The following is a 22,250-nucleotide window of genomic DNA, read 5'->3' as shown; positions in this document are numbered from 1 at the left end:
TGGAGAACTCTGAGCCTGACTGAGACGTGGTTGGAAATTTGAACAAAATACAGAAGTGAACACAGTGACGTGAATGGACTTGGGGCCCATCATCAACAGTGTAGCACCGCTGAAGCCCCCTTGGCCGCAGAGTGTTTGTTCAGAGGACGCCCCGTCTCTGTACTCACTGCTCAGCAGGGACCCTATGACGCCCCGTCTCTGTACTCACTGCTCAGCAGGGACCCTGTGGGCCTGGATGCTGGTAACGGCACCCCTAGACAACAGGCCAGAACCGCAAGGGGTGGTCGGCAGACCAGCTGCAGAAGTGCCTTGCAGTTGGAAATGCCGCATCTCAGGCCCACCGTGTTCCTGTGTGGGCTGAGCAGCCAGGGGCGGTGTCTGCGACCTCTGATGAGTGTGTGTGCCTCACACTGGGTGACTGCCACGCTCTGCTAGATCCCCACTCCCTGGAGCACCCTCCTGGGACCTCTCCCCCTCTTCACTCTGCTTTCCTTCCCTTCACCCTTCTCAATCCCTGCACTTTGGTTCATGCCATTTGCCTCGGTGTGCGGATTGTCTTCCCCCCTAAGTCTCACAAGGAGGGAGCACCCCTCGAATCCCACGGCAGGCACCCTGAATGCCAGAGGGAGGAGGGCAGGTGCACACAGGACGCCCTGATGTTCTCTGCCTGCGGGGAGGGCGTGCCAGTGGGAGAGCCCCGTCCTCTCTCCAGAGAGCCGCCTTGCACTGAAGGCCCTGCCTTGGTAGCCAGCTGCCAGTGACTTACTGTGCCCGTCCGTCTCTCCTGCAGGTGGTGGACTCCCAGCTGGTGTGCATGATGAACGAAAACAGCATTGATTACATATCTCGGTTCAACGACCTGGCCCAAGAGCTGTCCGTCACTGAGCCGGGCCGCCGAGAGGTTCTGTTTGACGGTGGTGGAGGTGGCCCCCCTGTTGGTGACCTCTCCCAGTGACCGAGCCTCATGACGGCCTCCTGAAGGCTGCAGAGAGCTTATGGGCTGGCGTCCTTGTGTGCGGGCGAGGCGCTCTCCACACTGGAGAGAACACAGCGACCCCAGGATCCCAGAGGATGGGGTGACAGAGGCACCTCTGCACCCCAGAGCAGCGTGCACCGTGTGGGAGCAGCCGGTCCAGAGTCATGCCCCACCAGCTGGGGCTGCAGAGGTCGCCCGACGACGGCAGATCCCGGTCCCGTGCTGGGATCGGTGTGGTGTCCGGTTTCAGTCTACACTCTCCCTGGACTGTGGTGCTGGACATTCCAGTGGGTTTTCTTCCTACAGAAAGGGGTGCGTGCCTTGGCAGGGATGTCGCTGCCTGGGGAGGGGTGGTCTCCCCTCTCTGCTCCTGGCTGCTGCTGCTTGCTTTCTGCCAAACCTGTGCCACAGTTGGGCTGCCTTCCGCAGAGTGATGTTGGGGTACAGAGGGCGTGGCCAGGCCCGTGCCTGGAGGTGTCTGCTCCCTGAGACCACAAGTACTTGAGGGGACACTGATCACAGGGCAGCAGGAGGGTCCCAGGCGGTGTGGCCAGAACCGTCCCCCAGTATTCTGGTCCTTTCCCCCGATCTGGGCGCTGTGAACTGACTCAACAGGAAGGGGAAGAGCAGGTCCGGGGCAGGTTGTGTGCACTCCGTGACCCTCCCGCCCTGGTGCGCGCGTTTCTTGTGCTCAGCTGGTTTCCTCCCACGGTCCATCTGCAAGTTTCTTAGTCATGAGACGTCACTGCGCCGCGTTGGGGCGGCCCTGAGCACCGGGCAAGCTCTTGAGCCGTTCCTGCATTCCCCTTGGCGCCGGGACAATCCTGCCTCTGCGCAGCACCTGCTCCTCCGTGACACGGGTGCGCCGTGTGCCTGTGCCCGGGAGCCTCCCATGTGCCGGTGCCTGGATGGCGTCCTCGGCATGCCGGGAGCCTCCCGTGTGCCGGTGCCTGGATGGCGTCTTCAGCGTGCCGGGAGCCTCCCGTGTGCCCAGTGCGTGGATGGCGTCCTCGGCGTGCCGGGAGCCTCCCGTGTGCCCAGTGCGTGGATGGCGTCCTCGGCGTGCCGGGAGCCTCCCGTGTGCCCAGTGCGTGGATGGCGTCCTCGGCGTGCCGGGAGCCTCCCGTGTGCCCAGTGCGTGGATGGCGTCCTCGGCATGCCCGGGAGCCTCACGTGTGCCTTTCCCTGAGACCTCCATTGCTCTCCTGTTCAGGGAACCTCGGCAAAGTCCAGATGTCTGGGTGTCATCCAAGCTCCCAAGCCCGTGTCCTTTTGCTGGTCGGCCTCCTGTAGCCACGTTTGGTGGCAGTGGTCATTACCGCAGATGGCCCCACGTCCAGGCTTTGCTCAGAGTGAGGCTGTCAAGGGCTCCTTTGCATCATCAGCCTCAGGGGGTCCCAGCACCCAAGTCACTGTCCAGCCCTGGACAGTGTGGCTGACCGCCAGCACTGATGGGGCTTTCCTGAGCCCCGCTGCCGCCCCGCCCAGACGCCACTGCCGCTCCTCTGGCTTCTCTGCCCATCTGCAGTGCAGAAGGGAGCTGGTGTGAAAAGCATGGAGTGGGCTGGGACACAGGCAGCGTGGGTGGTGCAGTCCTGTCCCCCCACCCCCAGGTGCTGCGGCCCCCCTAGGCTTCAGTCAGGTCAGAGGTCAGGCTCCAAGCCTGCAGCAGAACAGGAGCGGGCGGGGTCTCTGGGCCCGGCGAGGGTCTTCAGATCTCCACTCGGGTGTGTGTGCACACTGTCCCAAAGCAGAGGGGGGAAGGCACAGGGGCGGCTCTCCCAGCACCTGCTCCGGGTCACCCAAGCAGAGCCTGTTCTGCAGTAACACCCCGTGGAGCTGAGGGGGGGTCTCGGGTTGGCTTGCCCTTGTTCACAGGAAGTGCTGTCCTTTGCGCCAGAAAAACAATGGGTGCTGTTCTGCCCGTCTGAATGGAGATTCACGTGCAACACGGGCCCTGCGCGAGGCCCCCCCTGCCCCGCAGTGCTGACAGCCTCCCTGAGAACCCGGCTCCCTTTGTGCGAGGGAACAGACCTTGGTTAAGAGGAGGTGGGTCTCGGAAAAGCTTTTCCCCAGTCAGGGATCTTCACCCGGATCCATCTTGGGGGAGTGAGGCTGGTGTGGCCTCAGGTCTTGTGACCGACCGGAGCCTTTGACCGCAAGGCTCTCTCTCCGCCTTGGGTTGCTTGCTCAGGGAGTGGGGGTCTGTGGGGACAGTTCCTCAGCCAGCCTGCAGGCTCCACTCTGCCACGCCACACCAGGGCCTCGCGGGGCCCGTGGCCTCTTCAGATCAGACTGTGGAAGGCGTGGGATTCGAGAGACCAGAACAGCTGCGTTTCCTGTTGAAGCTCCGAGCTCCCTCAGGAGGCAGCGCACTTTGTCTTGGGAAGGAAGCGATTGATCTTCAGAGGAAGGAGCCCCACTGTCCGCCTTTGCCAGCTGTCACCCCCACCCGTCCGGGGGCGTGGGGCCAGTCCTGCAGGCCTCCCCACGGGTGCAGGCCCCGGAGCTGCGTTCTGGGCGGCGGAACTCACTGCTACTTCCTTTTATAATCGTTAAGCCATATCATCGGAGGTTTTCGGCTGTTTGAGATGTGAATTTGTTTTATAGATTATAAATACACAGTGTATGTATAAAGCAGAATGCCTGCCCTTCTCGATTATTTTTTGTACCATATTGTAAATTATATTATTTATTCTTTACCAATTTTGGGAATAAAAGGTGTTTTGGTTATTTAATAAACAAAAGCTGTTAAACTTCTGTTTAAATTTCCAGTTCAACTTGTAAATGTTTTTATTGTGCATAAATACATACTAATACTTGATCAGATGATTCGTTTGTGCTTTTGTAATGACGGTGCCCCGGTGAGGAGCCGGGCAGAGGGGTGGACAGGTGCGGCTGGGGCCAGGGGCGTCTCGCCGGTTCTGGACAGGGCGCGGGCGCCCCACCCTGGGTCTTCGCTTCCTGCTCAGCACGCTGCGGCACGCGCGAACCCCTCCGGCTCCCGGCCTCGCGCCCCGGGGAATGAGCCTCGTGATGGGGGGCGGGCCAGCCCGCGGCCCAGTGGCAGCGCCCGACGCGGGGAGTGGCGGCTGCTCCGGCCAATTAGTTGCGAGCGCGGCGCTGGGCTTTCCAAGCCTCCCTCTGGTTGGAGACTAGAGGGAGGGGTGGGGCACGGCGCTACGATAGGCTGCGGAAGTGTGATTGGCGGGGGCGTAGTCCAATGGGCCCTGAAGGGTGAGCCTAGGGTACCTGCGCTGGGCCAGGCGGGAACCCAGGCGCCCTGGCTGAGGAGACGGGGAGCCGCGCGGCGGCCGACATGTTCCAGGGTGCAGAGAGTGAGGCCGGACGGGCAAGCTCCAGGTGCGGTGCGGGGCAGCGGGCCGGTTAGCCTGGGACCCGCGGGCCGGGGCTGGGTGCGGCCCAGGTGACCTCACTGGCGGCGCGTGGCGCCGCCGCCCTTCCTCCTCTGCACCTTCGTGTCGGGTCCTGTCTGCCGCCAGGCCCGCACGGGGTGAGGGGCGGGGCGCGCGGGCCCGGGGAGAGGGCGGCCGCGCTCCCGGTTCCCCGCGCCCCGTGGCTCGCTGCCGCTCCGAGGCGGCTCCGTGGGCCCGGAAGCCCCGCAGAGCGCAGGCCCGCGGGCGGCCGGGGCGCGGGGGTCTTCCCGGCGGGGGCCCGGGTGGCCGAGCCTCGCGGCCCGAGGCGGAGCCTGCGGAGCGCACCCCGGCGCCCTGGCCTTGGGGCGGGCAGGGAGCCTTTGTGTCGGGGTGCTGCGGGGAGCGCGCCGCCGCCCTGGTGGGCGCCGGGCCGGCCTCCCCGCGCTGCCGCCGCCTGGCCGAGGGTCGCCGGGTGCCCGCGGCCCGGGGGCCGTGCAAGCGCGAAGCCGAGCTCTTCCGCGGTGGGGGGAGTGTTGGCTGCCCCCCGCCTGGGTCCCGGCGCTGGCTTTTGTCCCGCGGCGCCCGCCTTGCCCCCCGCCCCTGTTCTCCATTTGGAGCTGTTTTTCTGAACTACGTGGAGGGAAGCCGCGGGAGGAGAAACGCTGGCGAGCACCGCACAAGCGCCTGAGCTGGCCGCGGCTGGGGTCCTGTGACCACGGTGCTGGGAGCCCGCCGCGGGCCACACTGCCCCATTGTTGGGGCTGTTTTTCATTGAAAGGTCTTTTGACCTCCCTGTTCCTTGTGTCTGAGACCCCGCTGGGGCCGCCTGGCCATTGGCCTCGCTGACCTGGAAGCCGTCGGGGGGGCGGGTGGCCACTGCCCCGGGACCCCAGCCTGAGACCCCTCCCGCTGCAGCACTGGGTCAGACCGAGCTCTGTTTGCTTTGTGGTTTCACTGCCACACGCCCTTGCTCTGTGGAGACCCCAGACTCACTGGCCTCACCTCCCAGGGCGCCTTGGACTGGGGGAACTCGGTGCTGTCACGCCCGTGGCCCCCAAAACCACCAGGGCACAGCTGTGGCTCTTCAGGGCAGCCTGAAGCTCTGGCCAGAGTGCGGGGATGGGTGCGACAGGTGAGGGGCTTGGCGCTCGGAGAAGAGCGAGATACGGATGGACACGCGTGCCGGCGGGAGCCTCGTGGTCCGACCCAGGTCTCAGCCCGGCGAGGCCCCTCCTGGCTGACATTTGGCTGTTCCTTATTTCTAAAAGACATTTTTTTCTCCAACGGAACTGGTTTTTTTTTTCCCTAAACCCAGCCCTTCTTCAGGAAATGCCCAGCAGGCAGGTTTGTCACAGGGTCTCCGGCACCGGCTCAGAGGCCGGCCAGCGGGTGCTTGGCTTCTGGGCGTTGCGCGCGGTGCCTGGCACGCTGGCCGCCCTCTGAAGCAGGCGTTGTGCCTCCCAGCGCCAGAACCCGAGAGCTGCGTGGCGGGGGCTGCTCCCTGTCCAGCTCCCGCAAGGCCACAGCGCGCTGGCCGAGTCTTGAGCGGTCAGCATTTGTGCGGCTTTCCAGGGAGGTCCAGCCGTGGTCTCGGCGCTGTGGTGTCCACGAGGGGTGGGAGCGACATTTTTTCTGTCTCGGGCCGTGTGGATGTTTATAGCATGATTTGTGGGCCACACCAAATCCACAGACTTCAGCCTGATAGAGACGGATTGGATTTCTCCGCAGGGCTGGCCCAGGCCGAAGTCCCCGGCCCTGGTGGAGGGGTTGCACACAGTCCGCTGCTGGAGGCTGCTGAAAGCGTGGGCCGCTCAGCAGGTTAAACCTCAGTGTCAGGGGCCCCTCACCCCTGAAACGCTTTTTTTTTTTTTTTTTTTTACAAGTGCTTGCCATGTGGCTGTGTCCAGGTCCTCTGGCCTGCGGGTCACGCCACAGCCCTGCACGGTGGCCGTGTCCAGGCGGGCGTGAGGCAGGTGCTCTGGCCTGCGGGTCGCGCCGCAGCCCTGCACGGTGGCCATGTCCGGGCCGGCCCTCTGTAACGTGTTTGCTGTTTGCAGGGCCATGAAGCCCCCAGGAGGAGAATCCAGCAATCTTTTCGGAAGTGCGGAAGAAGCCGTTCCTTCGAGCAGACCTAACAGGATGGCGTCGAATATTTTTGGACCAACTGAAGAACCTCAGCACCTGCCCAAGAGGACCAACCCCCCAGGCACGCGCTTCCTGATCCTCTGCCCGGCCTCTCCCTTTATGTTGGTCCTTCCCCATGTTTTCTGGAACCTTTGCCGGTGGAGTTCTCCCGCAGGGAACGGGAGGTCTTCCTGTTCTCTCTCTCTCGCAGGAAGCTCGAGCACGCTGTGGTGGTGGGGTCCTGGTTGGTGCCGGGGGCTGTCCCAGGTGTCCCTGGGCTCCTGAGATGCCCGACCGTCCGTGCACAGGACTGCATTTAGAAGTTTTCCTTGGAGTGCGCCTATCAGTGGGGCTGAGCCGCCACCGAGGACGCAGGGTCTGGCGCGCAGTTTGAAACGCAGACGCCACTTCCTGGTGCTGGCTGTCGGGGAGGAGCTTGGCGCAAGGTTTTCTCGGCAGGGCGAGCACACGGTGCCGATTGCCTGAGTAGCGCCCGTGTCTGTCCATGAAGGACGTCAAGGTCTGTTCTAGCCTGCAGAGGTTTGGGAGGGGCGGGATCAGGCATGATGCTGGAGACCCCACTTGGGACGCCTCCTCCCATGTTAGGGTCCCCGGGCGCCCCTCCAGTTCCAGCGTTGTGGGGAGGGGGTGTTGTGAGGTTTCCTTGTTTGTTTATTTGAAAGGCAGAGTTCCTGAAAAAGGAGGAGGAGACATCTCTCATCTGTTGGTTCACTCCCTTAATGGCTGGGCTGGGCCAGGTCTTCCGTGTGGGTAGCAGGGACCCCCAGGTACTGGGTTTCCCAGGCACGTTAGCCAGGACCTTGCCACCACACAGCCGCTCTCCCCAGGCTCATCTCCGGGAGCCCTGGCTGACGCTCACGCTGGGGCTACGCAAAGGCAGGCGCACATTTTCCTCAAGAGGGCGTCCTGTGTCTCCCCAGGTGGGCCCCCGGCACAGGCCCTGTCTGTGGCTCCACAGCACCTCCCGTCCCACTCTGCAGGTGGTACTACTTCTGTCCCGGCCTCGCAGTGTGGGTTAATGCAGTACAGAGTAACTATTCAAAAGTCACTTTTCTTTGTAAGATTATTTATTTGAAAGGCAGAGTTACAGAGAGAAGCAGACACAGATCCTCCGTCTGCTGGTTCACTTCAGAATGGCCACAATGGCGGGAGCTGGGCTGACCTGGAAGCCAGGAGCCTCTTCCTGGTCTCTCACGTTGGTACAGGGGCCTAAGCACTTGGGCCATCCACCACCGACCTCCCCGGCGCACCAGCAGGCAGCTTGATTGGAAGTGGAGCAGCCGGACCCCAAACAGGCGCACACTGAGGACGCTGGTGCTGCAGACCACTGCTTTACCTACTGTGCCGTAGCACTGGCCCCACAATTCATGTTTTAAAAGTAAAAAATGGCCGGCGCCGTGGCTCAGTAGGCTAATCCTCCACCTTGCGGCGCCGGCACACCGGGTTCTAGTCCCGGTCAGGGCGCCGGATTCTGTCCTGGTTGCCCCTCTTCCAGGCCAGCTCTCTGCTGTGGCCAGGGAGTGCAGTGGAGGATGGCCCAGGTGCTTGGGCCCTGCACCCCATGGGAGACCAGGAAAAGCACCTGGATCCTGGCTCCTGCCATCGGATCAACGCGGTGCGCCGGCTGCAGCGGCGGCCATTGGAGGGTGAACCAACGGCAAAGGAAGACCTTTCTCTCTGTGTCTCTCTCTCACTGTCCACTCTGCCTGTCAAAAATAAAAAAATAATAAAAAAAAAAATAAAAAAAATAAAATAAAAAAAAGTAAAAAAGATTGGGGCCAGCGCTTGGGCACAATAGGTTAATCCTCTGCCTGCAGCACTGCCATCCCATATGGGCCCCGGTTTGAGTCCCAGCTGCTCCTCTTCTGATCCAGCTCTCTGCTATGGCCTGATAAAGCAGTGGAAGATGGCCCAAGTCCTTGGGCCCCTGCACCCGTGTGAGAGACCCAGAGGAAGCTCCTGGCTCCTGGCTTTGGATCAGCACAGCTCTAGCCACTGCAGCCATTTGGGGAGTAAACCAGTGGATGGGAGACCTCTCTCTCTCCCTCTCATTGTAACTCTGTCACTCAGATAAATAAATAACATCTTTTTTAAAAAGTGAGAAAGACCAGGAGGCCAGCACCATGGCACACTAGGTTAATCCTCCGCCTGTGGCACTGGCATCCCTTATGGGCACCAGTTCTAGTCTGGCTGCTCCTCTTCCAGTCCAGCTCTCTGCTGTGGCCCGGGAGTGCAGTGGAGGATGGCCCAAGTGCATTGGCCCTGTGCCCGCATGGGAGATCAGGAGGAAGCACCTGGCTCCTGGCTTCGGATTGGTACAGCACTGGCCATAGCGGCCATTAGGGGAGTGAACCAATGGAAGGAAGACCTTTCTCTCTCTCTCTCTCTCTCACTGTCTAACTCTGCCTATCAAAAAAAAAAAAAAAAAAACTTCAATTTATTTGAAAGTGAAGAATCATAGGAGATGGACCGGCACTGTGGTGCAGTGAGTTAACATCCTGGCCTGAAGCACCGGCATCCCATATGGGCGCTGGTTCGAGACCTGCCTGCTCTATTTCCGATCCAGCTCTCTGCTATGGCCTGGGAAGGCAGTAGAAGATGGCTCAAGTCCTTGGGCCCTGCACCCATGTGGGAGACCCAGAAGCTTTTGGTTCCTGGCTTCGGATTGGCACAGCTCCAGCCGTTGTGGCCAATTGGGGAGTAAACCAGTGGATGGAAGACCTCTCTCTCTCTCTCTCTCTCTCTCTCCTCTCTGTCTCTCTGCTTCTCCTCTCTCTGTGTAACTTTAACTTTCAAATAAATAAATAAGTCTTGTAAAAAAAATTATTATAGGAGAGCTTCAGTCCACTGATTCACTTCCAAGCAGCTACAGCGGCCTGGGCTGAGCAGACTGAGGGGCCTCCGTCCTGGTCTCACTTGGGTGGCAGGGCCCAACACTGGGCCACCTGCAGCTGCTTTTCCCAGGCCAGTAGCAGGGAGCTGGTAGAATGGAGCGCACGCTCGCGTGCCCACGTGGGATGCTGGCATCACGGGCACTCTCACCTGCTACACTACAGCAGCTTTTGGAAACTGAAAAGTGCTGGGTGTGTTAAAAGCCTGCCCGCGGCTGTCAGGTTTCCCGCGTAGCCCCTCTGGGACTTGGGCGCCGTGGTGGCTTCTGTCTGGTCATAAATAAGCAGTAACACCCAGCGCCGATTTGTCATGGAAGGAACATTGCATGCTGTAGATGGGTTGTGCCTTTTCCACGTAACCTAGAGTCCGTGAGATGTGTCTTGGTGGTAAGCAGTTCCATTTCCTGAGTGTTTACGCTCCTGGTGCTGCCGCAGTAGCTCCTGGCGTGCCGGGCAGCCCTGAGGGGGGCCCGTTACCCTCCTGCAGATGAGTGGTTCTGCGCAGAGGGGCCACGTCTTTGCTCACGGCTGCGCGCTGTCCCTTCCAGGGTTGTGACTGTAATGACGTCACTCTGAGCGAGGGCTCTGTGGGGAGGGTGTTCCCGTGTCTGCTGACTGCTGGCTGGTGCGGGACAGCCGCTGTCCGCTTCTTCACGTGGGCGTCCTAGACACGCGTGTTCGTCGTGGCTTTTCCAGCGCAGGGGTGTCATGTGTGTCTGATTCGCTGACTTCCCAAGTTGTGGCTGGAGGTGCAGCCAGAATGAGGTCGGGAGAATGACAAGCAAACGTTATTTTCCAGATTACAGGTTTGCCTTGAGTGGGGCTCGTTAGTGAGCGTGGGACCTCTGTGACCTAAACGTTTGCTGTTGCTTCTCACCTAAGAACTGTTCCGGGTTTCCGGGCAGGACTTCAGTAGGAGCAGAGGGGGTGTTGGGGTTCAGGAGACTCAGGGACACGTGCTGCTCGTGCCTCCCCCTGCCGAGGCCCGCGGGTCTGGACACGCGGCCACAGCGGGCACCGCGCCCCGGGTGCAGCAGGTCATCCCGCGAGTGGCGGTCTCCGACGTGGAGTGGCGGGGAGGCGGCGGGGCCCGGGCGGCGCGCGGGCACTCAGCGTCCTGTGGCTGTTTCTGCAGGGGGCAAAGGAAGTGGCATCTTCGAGGAGCCGCCCCCTGTGCAGGCTCGGCAGCGCCTGAACCCGCCGGGTGGGAAGACCAGTGACATTTTTGGGTCTCCGGTCACTACCACTTCGCCCTCGGCACATCCGAACAAACCCAAGGTAAGGGCACCTCAGGTGGCAGACGTGAAAAGACAGGCGTGTTGGGAGGAGGAGGACGGTCATGCAGTCGCCCAGGAGGCAGCCCAGCCTCGTGGTGACCCCAGCCCCGGGAGAGCGGCTGCCGTGGCCGAGGGAGGGTGAGATTTAGAAAGCTGATCCTAAGCAGCGGTGTTTGTCCATCGTGGAGCAGCAGGGGCACCTGTCGCACAGGTTTTCCCCTGGCAGTCCTGCCCCTCGGCTCTGTGGGCTTGTGTGCGTGGCTGACACGCAGCCGGTGCCTCTGCAGCCGTAAAGCACTGGGGTGGGGGGGGTGAGCGCAGCCCCCTCGCGGTGCGTCGCGAGGCCCCTGCAAAGCAGAACACCCAGCACCGCGACTTGGGCAGCAGCGGCTGCGTCTGAGCTCCCTGGGCTGGCCGTGTGGCACGGGCCCAGCGTGGATGTTTGTGGCACGGCATTTCTGGGATTCCTGTGGCCAGAGCTCAGCAGCCGCAGAGGCTGGGCCCTTGTCGAAGTCCCTGGACGGCGCGTATCCTGGAAAACTTGCAGGGACCCAGGCTGACGTGCAGGAGGAGCGGGACAGCGTCTGGCGCACAGGCAAGACCTCCCCTTGGAAGGAGCCCCGGTCGGGGAGCGGGAGCTCTGAGGGGCAGCAGTGGGGACTCGCGGACACTCGATGAGAAGTTCATAAGCGGGTAGCTCGGGGTTTTGTGAAGAATTCTTTTATTTATTTGAAAGACAAGAGCTGCAGAGAGAGGTAGAGACGGAGAGAGAGGTCTTCCATCCACTGGTTCACTCCCCAGATGGCCACAACAGCCAGAGCTAAGCTGATCTGGAGCCAGGAGCTTCTTCCAGGTCTCCCACGTGGGTGCAGGGGCCCAAGGACTTGGGCCATCTTCTTCTGCTTTCCCAGGCCATGGCAGAGAGATGCATTGGAAGAGGAGCAGCCGGGACTTGAACCCATGCCCATACAGGATGCCAGTGCTTCAGGCCAGGGCTTTAACCCGCTGTGCCACGGCGCCGCCCCAGGTAGCTCGTAGAAGCAAGGAGGTGAAGCTGAAGCCTGCAGGGCAACCTGGCCACGTCAGTTTGCAGGGAGCACAGCCAGATTCCTGGTCTCATTGAAGAGGAGCCACAGCCGCAGTGGTAGTGGTCCTTTGTTTGTTTGTTTTTTAAGGTTTTATTTATTTATTTATTTGAGAGGCAGAGATACAGAGAGGAGGAGATGCACAGTGAAAGGTCTGCCCTCGGCCAGCTCACCCCCCTGATGGCTGCAACAGCCGGGGCTGGGCTGATCAGGAGTCGGGAGCCTCTTCCGGGTCTCCCACGCGGTTGAGGGGCCAAGGACTTGGGCCACCTTCCACTGCCCTCCCACTGCCGCGCTTCGCCATCACCACCTGTGTGGGACGCCGGCTTCACCTGCTGTGTCAGCGCCGCGGTGGTGGATCTGACTACGGAAGTGGAGCCCGGCGTCACGGCAGACAAGTACAGGGGGCCAGGCGGGGGCTACCCAGAGGGGAACTGCTCAGGAGCAGAGGTCACGGAAGCAGCCCTCAGCACGCTTAAGGTGTTTGCTTGCTGACTTCCTGGAGGGCCAAGAATGATTTATTTGAAAGGCGGAGTTAGAAGGAGAAACACAGAGGAGTGATCTTCCATCCGTTGCTTCATTCTCCAAATGGCTGCATCGGCCAGGGCTAGGCTGGGCCCACGTCAGGAGCCAGGAGCTTCATCCAGGTCTCCCACGTGACCGCGGGGTCCCAAGGACTTGGGCCATCTTCCTCTGCCTTGCCAGGTGCATTAGCAGGGAGCTGGACCAGAAGTGGAGCAGCCGGGACTTTAGCCAATGCCTGTGCGGGATGCCGGCACCACGAGTAGCAGCTTAACCCCGGAGCAGCAAAGCCGGGCGAGTAGGGGGCTCCCGCCCCAGCGCTCCGCCCCCACAGCGGTGCTGCTGCGCACCCTCCCCACGGGCAGCTTCGTGAGGCGCTTGGGGAAGCATGGCGTCCTCCTCGCTCCTTGGTGTCTGCCAAGGGCACCGTTTTCCTTGTTAGTGATGGAAAGAGCTTTCGCTGAGGCCGGCACCGTGGCATAGCGAGTAAAGCCACCACCTGCAGTGCCGGCATCCCATATGGGCATTGGTTCATGTCCCTGCTGCTGTGGCCTGGGAAGGCAGTGGAGGATGGTCCAAGTGCTTGGGCCCTGCACCTGCGGGGGAGACCTAGAGGAAGCTCCTGGCTCCTGGCTTCGGATCAGCGCAGCTCCGGCCTTTGCGGCCATCTGGGGAGTGAACCAGCAGATGGAGACCTCTCTCTCTCTCTCTCTCTCTCTCTCTCTCTGCCTCTACCTCTCTGTAACTCTGCCTTTCAAATAAATAAATAAATCTTTCAAAAAGACAAAGAGAAAAGCCTGCATTGGTGTTACGTGATTTCCCAGGCCCCCCCACTTTTAAGCATAGATGCAGAGAATCTATATTTGCTTTTTATTGTTTAATTTGGTTTGAAAGAGACATAGATCTTCCACTGGCTGGCTCACCCCCTAAATGCCTGCAGTGGCCAGGGCTGGGTGAGGCCAAACCCAGGACGCTGAAAGTCAGGTCTCCCACATACCTGAACCCTCACTGCTGCCTCCCAGGGTATGGAGAAAGCTGGAGTCGGAATGGGGCTGAGCCAGGCCTGAGACACAGGCATCCCAAGCATTGTCTTCATTGCTCCAAATGCCCATCCTAGGGTGATTTCTTTTTTCAATATTTATTTGAAAGTTGGAGAGACAGCTCTCTGTCTACTGGGTCACTCCCCAAATGCCCACAACAGCCCAGGTTGGGCCAGGCCAAAGCCAGGGTCTTGAAGCTTATTCCTGGTCTCCCATGTGGGTGCAGGGCCCAAGCACTTGGGCCATCCTCCACTGCTTTTCCAGGCGCATTAGCAGGGGGCTGGATTGGATGTGAGCTGCCAGGTCTCAAACCGGCGCCCATTTGTGACGCCAGCGACGCAGGCAGAGGCCTAAGCTGCTGTGCCATGGTGCCAGCCCTGAAATTTTGTTTTTAATTCTTCCTTTTCCATGACCTTGTTTAAGTCCCCTGGCAATTATTAACAATATTTTTAACCTATTTATTCTCTTTCTGCCCTTTTTTGTGGTCAAAAGTAGGGTGTCTCCCTGAAGCATAAAATCTTAACCGTTTCTGAAGTGAATTCATGCCTGGAAAAATGACTGCACCTCTGTGCTCAGCTCCCGGAAGTGGGACCCTGAGGACAGACGGTGGGCGACGGGGCACAGACCAGGGCTGGCCCAGCAGGGGCCCGGTCTGTCCTGGGCTGGCATCTCTGCTGTGACATATTTCCTCCTAGTTTAGTCCGTTGCTCCAGGCGCAGGTCTCCAGGTTGGCGCCAGGCTGCTGCCTGAGTTGCCTAAACGGAGTGTCTTGTTTTGTAAGAAGACAGTGGAGGGCTGGCGCTGTGGCACGGAGGATGTAGCCTCCGCCTGCAGGGCCGGCATCGCATGAGGGCGCCAGCCTGCCCAACAGCAGTGTGAGGACGGCACAGGCAGACAGTGCTGCTTCCGCAGAGGAGCCCTGGTCCTCGGGGAGAGCAGCCTGTCAGCAGGCGACACGGGCAGGAAGTGGCCTGTGCCCCGCAGGACAGAGGACAGCCCAAGAGGACACGGGGCGTGGGGTGCTCATGGGAGGAGAGACCAGGAGAGAGGACAGCCCAGCACTAAGGGGACACAGGGCGTGGGGTGCTCATGGGAGGAGAGACCAGGAGAGAGGACAGCCAGCACTAAGGGGACACGGGGCGTGGGGTACTCATAGGAGAGGACAGCCCAGCACTAAGGGAGCATGTGGTGCAGATCCTTAAGGTCTTGGGTTTCGCAGTGGTTTCTTAAATGAGACACAATCCAGGCGAGAAAACTGAAAAATGGGTTTATTAGAGTTAAACACGTGAGGACAGGCACTTGCCTAGCAGTGAGACTGCCTGAGGCCCTCGGGTCGGGCTGGAGTCCAGGCTCAGAGCCCAGCTGTCGGCGTGAAGCAGCGCTGTGTCCACTCTGGGCCTCTCAAGTGACAACACATTTAAAAAGGCCTCAAAGGACGCTTGAGAGTGGAAGTTCAGCCCGAGAGGGAGAAGAGGTTGGTAAGTCGTGTATCTGATGGGGCTTCCTCTCCGGGACGTACAGAGGGCTCTCGGAGTTCAGTAGTCACGCCATGATCTCGACGGGATCCAGAAACGGCCCGTGGGCTTGGCAGCCTTGAGAGCGGTGCCCAGGTGACCGGACAGCGTGGGATGAGGCTCGGCTCCTCGGAGCACCTGGGAAATGCGGGGCGGAGGCGGCCCTGGGATGCACGTCACACCCACGAGGCTGGTGGTGACAGAATCCGGGTGGACAAGCGCCAGTGGGAGGAGGGTGTCTCCTGGCTGTGCGGGCAGCTGGTGCTGCCTGAGGAGGCAGTCGCCCTGTGTCGGGTTGGGAGGCTGACTCAGCCTGCACGCTTGTTTGCACGGTAGCAGCAGAGTGACAAGTCAGAGACAGACTCATCTGCTGGGTCACTCCCAAAAGTCAGAGGCAGACTCATCTGCTGGGTCACTCCCAAAAGTCAGAGACAGACTCATCTGCTGGGTCACTCCCAAAAGTCAGAGGCAGACTCATCTGCTGGGTCACTCCCAAAGGGCCACGACACCCGGGCTGGGCCAGGCCGAAGCTAGGGGCTGGGAACTCCATCCAGGTCTCCCACCTGGGCACAGCAGCCCAACTGCTCGGGCCGTCCTCCACGGCTTTCCCAGGCACGTTAACAGGGAGCTGGATCAGAGGTGGAGCGGCTAAGACTCAGATCCGCCCTGTGATGTGTATGCTGGTGTCTGGAAGTGGCCACGTTCTCTGACTGTGGTGGGTGGGCCGTGTTGTCTGACCGTGGTGGGGCCTGTGTTCTCTGACCGTGGTGGGCCGTGTTCTCTGACCGTGGTGAGAATCTCACAGGTGGAGGGAGCGCTGCGCCCTGGTTTCACTGCGTCTGGATCTGGCTGGCCCCGTCTTGACCACTGCCTGACGCCACCTTTCCTTCTTGCAGGACCACATCCTCCTCCGAGAAGGAGAAGACCCGAGCCTGGACCCGAGAGGTGAGCTCTGGCCCTTTGTCCGCACGGCTCCCTGTGATGGAGTCGCTGGCGGCCCTGGGGAATGAGCGGAGGGTCTCCCAGCCCCTTACGGGCGAGGCTGGGGCTGGTACGAAGCACTGGGTCTTCTTTCTTGTCACCGCGAGTGTCCCAGGGACCCGGGTTGTCCGGAAGGCGATCTGAGCAGTGGAGGGCAGGGAGGGACCTGCGGACAAGGATGGAGCTGGCAGGGCCAGGGGACAGCGGGCAGGCAGGAAGACAGGGCGCGCGCGGGCACCCTGGGCTGGGCCACGGTCAGATGCCCAGTCACCCCGTGGTTCTCTGACTCTGGGCACCTCGGCTGGTGACCAAGACACGTGAAGTTCCCTCCTTCCCAGCGTTGGGGAGGCAGTGATGGCCACCCTGCCTTTGACCTCCAGGCCTTTCCCTTCCTGCTCTGGAGCCCTGACGCGCACACCTGAGGCAGGAGGTGGAGAGAACCAGGAGGAAGTACAGGATGTTGAAGAAGGAGCCCGGGGCCGGTGCTGAGGCGCAGCGGGTTAATCCTCCACCGGCAGTGCCGGCAGCCCATGTGGGCGCCGGTCATTCTCAGCTGCTCCACTTCCCATCCAGCTCTCTGCTGTGGCCTGGGAAAGCAGTGGAAGATGGCCCGAGTGCTTGGGCCCCTGCACCCACGTGGGAGACCAGGAAGAAGCTCCTGGCTTCGGATCGGCGCAGCTCCAGCCTTTGCAGCCATTTGGGGAGTGAACCAGTGGATGGAAGACCTTTCTCTCTCTCTCTCTCTCTCTCACTGTCTGTAACTCTACCTCTCAAGTAAATCTTAAAGAGAGAGAGAGAGGGGAGGGGAGGGGAGAGAAGAGGAGAAAGAGCCCCAGCGTGATGCTCATGCGGGCTGCAGTGCCAGTCGCAGAGTTGTCCTTGTACAGAATAAGAACCTGGGTTCCAAGATTTATTTATTTGAAAGAGTTAGACCTTCCATCTGCTGGTTCATTCCCAAACGGCCAGGGCGGCCAGGGCTGGGCCAGGCGGAAGCCAGGATCTTCTTCCGAGTCTCCATGTAGCTGGCAGGGCCCAAGGCCATGAGCAGGCAGCTGTGTTGGAAGTGGAGCAGCCGGGCCTTGAACAGGTGCCCACATGGGATGCCGGCACTGCAGGCGGTGGCTTTATCCGCTGTGCCGCAGCCGTGGCCCCCGGGCCGTTCCTTGCTGGTGGGATGATGGGCTTCCTCCGACCGTGCCGTGCTGACTTTGTCCCACAGCTGCAGCGGGAACCCCGTCCAGGGACGCGCCGCTGGACGAGAAAGGCCGCTCCCGAGAAGCTAACCATGCCAAGGAGCCCGAGCCCGCACCCCAGGTCGACAGCCACGAGCCCCGGCTGGGGCCGCGGCCTCGCTCCCACAACAAGGTCCTGAACCCGCCAGGAGGCAAATCCAGCATCTCCTTCTACTGAGAGAAGCCCCTGCTCCCCTGTAGCGAGGCGGGAAAGTCCAGAGCCAGGGTATCACACGTGGTCACTTCTTTCAGCCCAGATGCGCGGGGTGGGGTGCAGGTCTGTCGGGGACGTGAGGCTGGCTGCTCAGGGGCTCGCTGCCCAGGGCCAGGGCAGCTGGCTGAGGCCGGCTTCCTGATGGGACTTCGGGGAGTGACAGGACGGCCTGGCCAGCTCCCGGGGTGAGACGCCCACCCTAGGTCCTGCTACCCCGGGGACTGACAGGACAGCAGGACAGCCTGGCCAGCTCCCGGGGTGAGACACCCACCCTAGGTCCTGCTGCCCCGGGGACTGACAGGTCAGCAGGACGGCCTGGCCAGCTCCCGGGGTGAGACGCCCACCCTAGGTCCTGCTGCCCCGTTCCTGCTAGCCGGGCGGTTCCCACTCCAGAGGCGCCCGTGGCTGGGTTCCTGCGTCCCCTCCTCGTCCCTCGCCACACGCTGTCCCGCAGCTGCTCCTGATACATCTTGATTGGGTTTCCTCGGCAGCTTCCAGCAAAGACCAGACACCGTCCTCTGTCTGCGTCTCCTGGAGGCCCTCGCTCCCCGATCCTCTGAGCGCGGCCGGCCTCCCCGCGGGGCTGGTCGTGTTCCCTGCCCTGAGTCGTTCCTGCTTTTCTCTGGTCAGCCTTAGGTCTAGGCCTTCATTCTTCACCAGGACGTGAACCGCTCCCTCCCTCACAAGCCAGGGCGCTTCCTCCAAGGCCCGTGGCTGCCACCGCCAGCTCCCGGAGCGTCTCCTGCCGTTGGGTGGTGGGAAGGAGGGGCTTGAGGACCTGGGCTCTCGGGGTGGCTTCCTCGCCGTCTGAGAATGTCCTAAAGTGAGGCCACACCTGGGGACCGCGGCCCGGCCTGTCTGCAGCACCTCTCAGTCGGTCCCTCAGCTTCCCCAGAGCAGGAGGAGCCGCGTGGGCAGCCCTCGTGGATCTGTGCAGGAGACCGGGGTCAGGTGTTTGCCAGCAGAGGTGCCGGGCCGGCCTGAGTCCCTCCCGGTCGGCCCAGAGGGCTGGGCGGTGTTCCTGCACAGCTGACACCAGGCCTAGAGAACTAATTCATGATTAGGCTTCTGCAGAGCCGCGGCCGGGCTCGCCACACTCCCTGCACCCTGGCTGCTCAAGTGCCTGAGCCCAGGTTCCACTTCCTGTTCCTGGCACACCAAGGGGCCTGCACAGGCGTTGCCAACCAAAGACCATTTCCTCCTTTTGGTGCCTCAAGACTTTAGAGCCAAGACACACTTAGCCTGCAGCCTAGAAGAGCTGCAGGAGGCTGGGTTCAGTCGTCTCTAAGAGCCTTGTGGGGCCGGGGAGGGCGTTTAAATGGTGCTGAACTAGAAGCCCAAACACACTGGCTGGCTGGCTTACAGGGAACAGCCTGATGGTGGGGATGAAGTGTTGTTTGTAACAAATTCCAAATGGATGCCCCCGCTCTCAGGCAGGGCACGGATTCGCCCGGGGGGAAGCTGAGGTTTTGGGGGAGGGGGAGGGGTCTAGGAGCCGCAGCCGTGGAAGATGTCTCAGCTGGCACTGCCTGTACTTGGAAGTGGAATGACCGTTAGCATCCTCTGCTCGACGTCTGAGCTGCGTTACACTAGTCTGTATTCTTATTAAGCCTTAAAACTTTGTAAGTGCATTTGGTGCCAACATTTTTTAGAGCTGTATCAAAACAACAAAAAACCTGTACTTAACATCGCAGTGTAATTTTGATAGGAACACTTTGTTATTTTTACAAGGCAGGATTGGGTGTAGCCGTGGGATTAAACTTAGCAGTCACGTGCCTGGTCTGCCTGCGTTCTGTGTCTGTCCCCAGAGCCAGCCTGAGCCGCCCGGCTCCCTTGCTCAAGGCCGCCGCCTTTTCTTCTGGTTTCTGTAGTCTTTGGCGTTGAGCCAGAATATGCCCTGGTTTTTTTCAAAGCTTTGAGTAGAGTGAGTGGGGCATATGCCAGTTTTTGTTTTCTGTTTCTGTCACTTGAATGATTCCTTGTTCTCTTGGACCACTTGTCCTATAGAGCCACAGATGACTTGGCCTGGAGAGCCCAGTGAGGAGCCGTGTAGCAGAAAGCACAGGCCGCTTCCGGTGGCGGCTGGTGTCTCACGCCATGTGCACCTCCAGACGGCACTCAGGGTGCTGAGACCGCACAGCTGAGAGTCCATCCCGTCCCCAGGGGACTCTGAGACGGTCTGACTGCTGGGTTCAGCCTCAGATGGAGACCAGGGTGCAGGTGTGGCACTGCGGCGTATCAGGTAAAGCCACCACCTGCAGCACCAGCGGCCTGTAGGCACAGGTTAATGTCCGGCTGCTCCACTTCCAATCCACTCCTGCTAATGACTGGGGAAAAGCAGCGGAAGATGACCCAAGCGTTTGGGCCCCTGCACCCATGTGAGAGACCTGGATGAAGCTCCTGGCTCCTGGCTTTGCACTGGCCCGGCCCTGAGCATTACAGCCATTTTTCCATTGCTGCTACGGCCAGCACTGTGCCGATCAGGAGCCAGGTGCTTCTCCTGGTCTCCCATGCAGGTGCAGGGCCAAGTACTTGGGCCATCCTCCACTGCACTCCCGGGCCACAGCAGAGAGCTGGCCTGGAAGAGGGGCAACCGAGACACAATCCGGCACCCCAACCGGGACTAGAACCCGGGGTGCCGGCACCGCAGGCGGAGGATTAGCCAAATCCGCCATGGCGCCAGCCATAAATAAATCAAAAAAAAAAAAGAAAAAGCAAGGCTTGAGAGAAGTGAGGACGAGCCTCGGAAGGAGGAACAACATGTGTTCACCGGCGCACGTGTTGGCGTGTAAACATGTTCCCAGAGCTGGGCCAGACCAGCGTGGGGCAGCTGCCGAGGCTCAGGCACGGGTACGAGGACCACAGCGCTCCCCCTGTGGTGAGCCGCTGCAGGGGTTGCCTTGCCCGCACACGCTGGCTCTTCGGACAACAGAGCTTGCTCCTTTAGCTCTGTGACGGCGAGACTGGTCCCAGGACACATGCACACACCCTGCCCCCGGGACCAGGTGCCTACAGGAAATGACAAATTTGCATAAAGCGTATGCACACAACCCCCCTTAAGTCACCCCCTGAACCACCTACCCACCAAAGCATGGACGCAGACCATGGGAGCAGGACGCGAGTGCCCAGCCAGTGCAGGCCCTGGTTCCTTTCCCACAATGAACAACTTTGCAAGGTGGGGGGAGACCGTGGGGTTGGGGGAGGCTGGTCAGGAAGTTAGAATTAGTCCATATGGGCCTGAAGGAAGGCCATGGGCTGGCATTATGGTCTAACTGCTGCCTGTGACCACTGCACCCCATTGGTGACAGCTCCTGTCCTGCCTGCTTCTCTGATCCAGCTCCCTGCTGGCAGTCCCAGGTGTTTGGGCCCCTGCATTCATGGGGGAGACCCAGATGGAGCTCCTGGCTTCGGACAGGCCCAACCCTGGCCACTGTAGCCATCTGGGGAGTGACCACAGATGAAGATCTCTGTCTCTTTCAAGTAGATCAATCATAAAGAGTAACAGCCTTGGGGCCGGTGCTGTGGTACAGCAGGTTAATGCCCTGGCTTGAAGCGCCGGATCGAGTCCCGGCTGCTCCACTTCCGATCCAGCTCCCTGCTATGGCCTGGGAAAGCAGTAGAAGATGACCCAAGTCCTTGGGTCCCTGCACCCATGTGGGAAACCTGGAGGAGGCTCCTGGCTCCTGGCTTCGGATTGGCGCAGCTCTGGGCGTGGCAGCCAACTAGGGAGTAAAGCATCAGATGGAAGACCTCTCTCTACCTCTCCTCTGTGTAACTCTTTTAAATAAATACATACATACATAAAACTAACAGCCTTGGAAGCCCTGTATTTTACACTACAAAGTCCTGCCCACACTTCTAGCACTGCAGGTAGTCCCGGCTTTGGGGGTGGGGGGGCTACCTTGCGTGGTACCACTAGGTATGAAACCTTAGGAGTTTCATCTGATTCACACTCAGCCAGTCCTTTGTGGAGGAACACAGACCCAAGTCCAGCGGTGAACTAGGGGCTCTGGGGTCCTGTGGGAGAGGTCCCCACGCCATTGGCCCTTGCTCCTGTCTCGCGTCAACTCTTGCATGAAGAGCCTGTCCCATCCATCTCCACTAAGCAAGCCCATCTGGTCTACCTGCCCCTCTGGTCCACCTGCCCCTCTGGTCCACTTGCCCATCTGGTCTACTTGCCCCTCTGGTCCACCTGCCCCTCTGGTCCACCTGCCCCTCTGGTCCACTTGCCCCTCTGGTCCACCTGCCCCTCTGGTCCGCCTGCCCCTCTGGTCTACCTGCCCCTCTGGTCTACCTGCCCATCTGGTCTACCTGCCCCTCTGCTGCTGGGGACGAGGCCCCCCGTCGCGGCTCTGCAGAAGCAGCCTTTTCCCAAGCGTCTTCCGTCCACAGTTGCAACCGTGGGTGCGGGGCCCGAGGCAGAGGGCTGGCTGTCCGTGCTGCCCGTTAGCTGGACAGTAGTCTCTGAGCACACCGTCACCACCCTTGGACATGGTCTCTGGACCACCCGGGTCTCGGGTGTGGTGTACAAGGGTGCTGTCTGAAGGTGCTGCTGAAATTCATGCCACGGGGCTGGGGCTGGCGCTGTGGCATCGGCATCCCATGTGGGCACAGGTTCAAGTCCCGAATGCTGCTCTTCTGATCCAGCTCTCTGCTGTGGCCTGGGAAAGCAGAAGATGGCCCAGGTCCTTGGGCCCTGCACCTGCGTGGGAGGCCCGGAAGAAACTCCAGGCTCCTGGCTCTGGATCGGCACAGCCCCGACTGTTGCAGCTCTTCGGCGAGTGAATCAGAGGATGGGAGACTCTCTCTCTCTCTCTCTCTCTCTATCCCTCCGTAACTCCATCTTTCAAATAATAAATTTATTTCAAATTAATAAATAAATCTTTTTTTTTAAACTAAAGCTATGGAGGGTCTGTGGCCAGCTCTAATTTTAGGGCCTTATGATGAGACGCAAAGTGTCACCATGCCTTCAAACCTGAAAGGAAGGCTCTTCCCG

The 22,250-nt window shown here is 60.5% G+C and overlaps 2 protein-coding genes across 7 annotated transcripts in view; both read left to right on the top strand.

Moving 5' to 3' along the window:
- Positions 1-3,805, top strand: part of CRAMP1 (cramped chromatin regulator 1) — a 56,760-nt gene extending 52,955 nt beyond the window's left edge. For all 5 annotated transcript variants that reach the window (XM_089321896.1, XM_089321895.1, XM_070064137.2 and 2 more), the window contains one exon: positions 791-3,805. In XM_089321896.1, the coding sequence (XP_089178022.1) occupies positions 791-955 (165 nt within the window). In that variant the 3' untranslated portion in view covers positions 956-3,805. The remainder of the gene's footprint in view (positions 1-790) is intronic.
- Positions 3,806-4,160: 355 nt separating this feature from the next.
- JPT2 (Jupiter microtubule associated homolog 2) lies at positions 4,161-19,029 on the top strand. 2 transcript variants are annotated; one of them, XR_016226332.1, is made up of 6 exons: positions 4,161-4,339; positions 6,411-6,559; positions 10,525-10,667; positions 15,724-15,772; positions 17,028-17,457; positions 17,531-19,029. XR_016226332.1 is itself a non-coding variant. In XM_051830344.3 (5 exons), exons 1-5 carry the CDS (start codon positions 4,296-4,298, stop codon positions 17,216-17,218), a joined length of 576 nt encoding a protein of 191 aa, XP_051686304.1. In that variant the 5' UTR covers positions 4,161-4,295; the 3' UTR covers positions 17,219-19,029. The 2 variants fall into 2 exon arrangements, 1 of the variants encoding a protein (XP_051686304.1); XM_051830344.3 differs by having other exon boundaries at positions 17,028-19,029.
- The last annotated feature ends 3,221 nt before the right edge of the window (positions 19,030-22,250 follow it).

Source organism: Oryctolagus cuniculus, chromosome 19 (genome assembly GCF_051225735.1).
Source record: "Oryctolagus cuniculus isolate XC-2025 breed Fujian yellow rabbit chromosome 19, ASM5122573v1, whole genome shotgun sequence".
NCBI lineage: Eukaryota > Metazoa > Chordata > Mammalia > Lagomorpha > Leporidae > Oryctolagus > Oryctolagus cuniculus.
Note: the sequence above shows the minus strand (reverse complement) of the source record. Positions and strands in the feature narration are given on the sequence as shown.

Coding starts and splice junctions, on each gene's coding strand:
- JPT2 (XM_051830344.3), top strand. CDS start 4,296: ATGTTCCAGGGTGCAGAGAGTGAGGCCGGACGGGCAAGCTCCAG. Junction 4,340..6,410: donor GCCGGACGGGCAAGCTCCAG/GTGCGGTGCGGG, acceptor TGCTGTTTGCAG/GGCCATGAAGCCCCCAGGAG. Junction 6,560..10,524: donor CAAGAGGACCAACCCCCCAG/GCACGCGCTTCC, acceptor CTGTTTCTGCAG/GGGGCAAAGGAAGTGGCATC.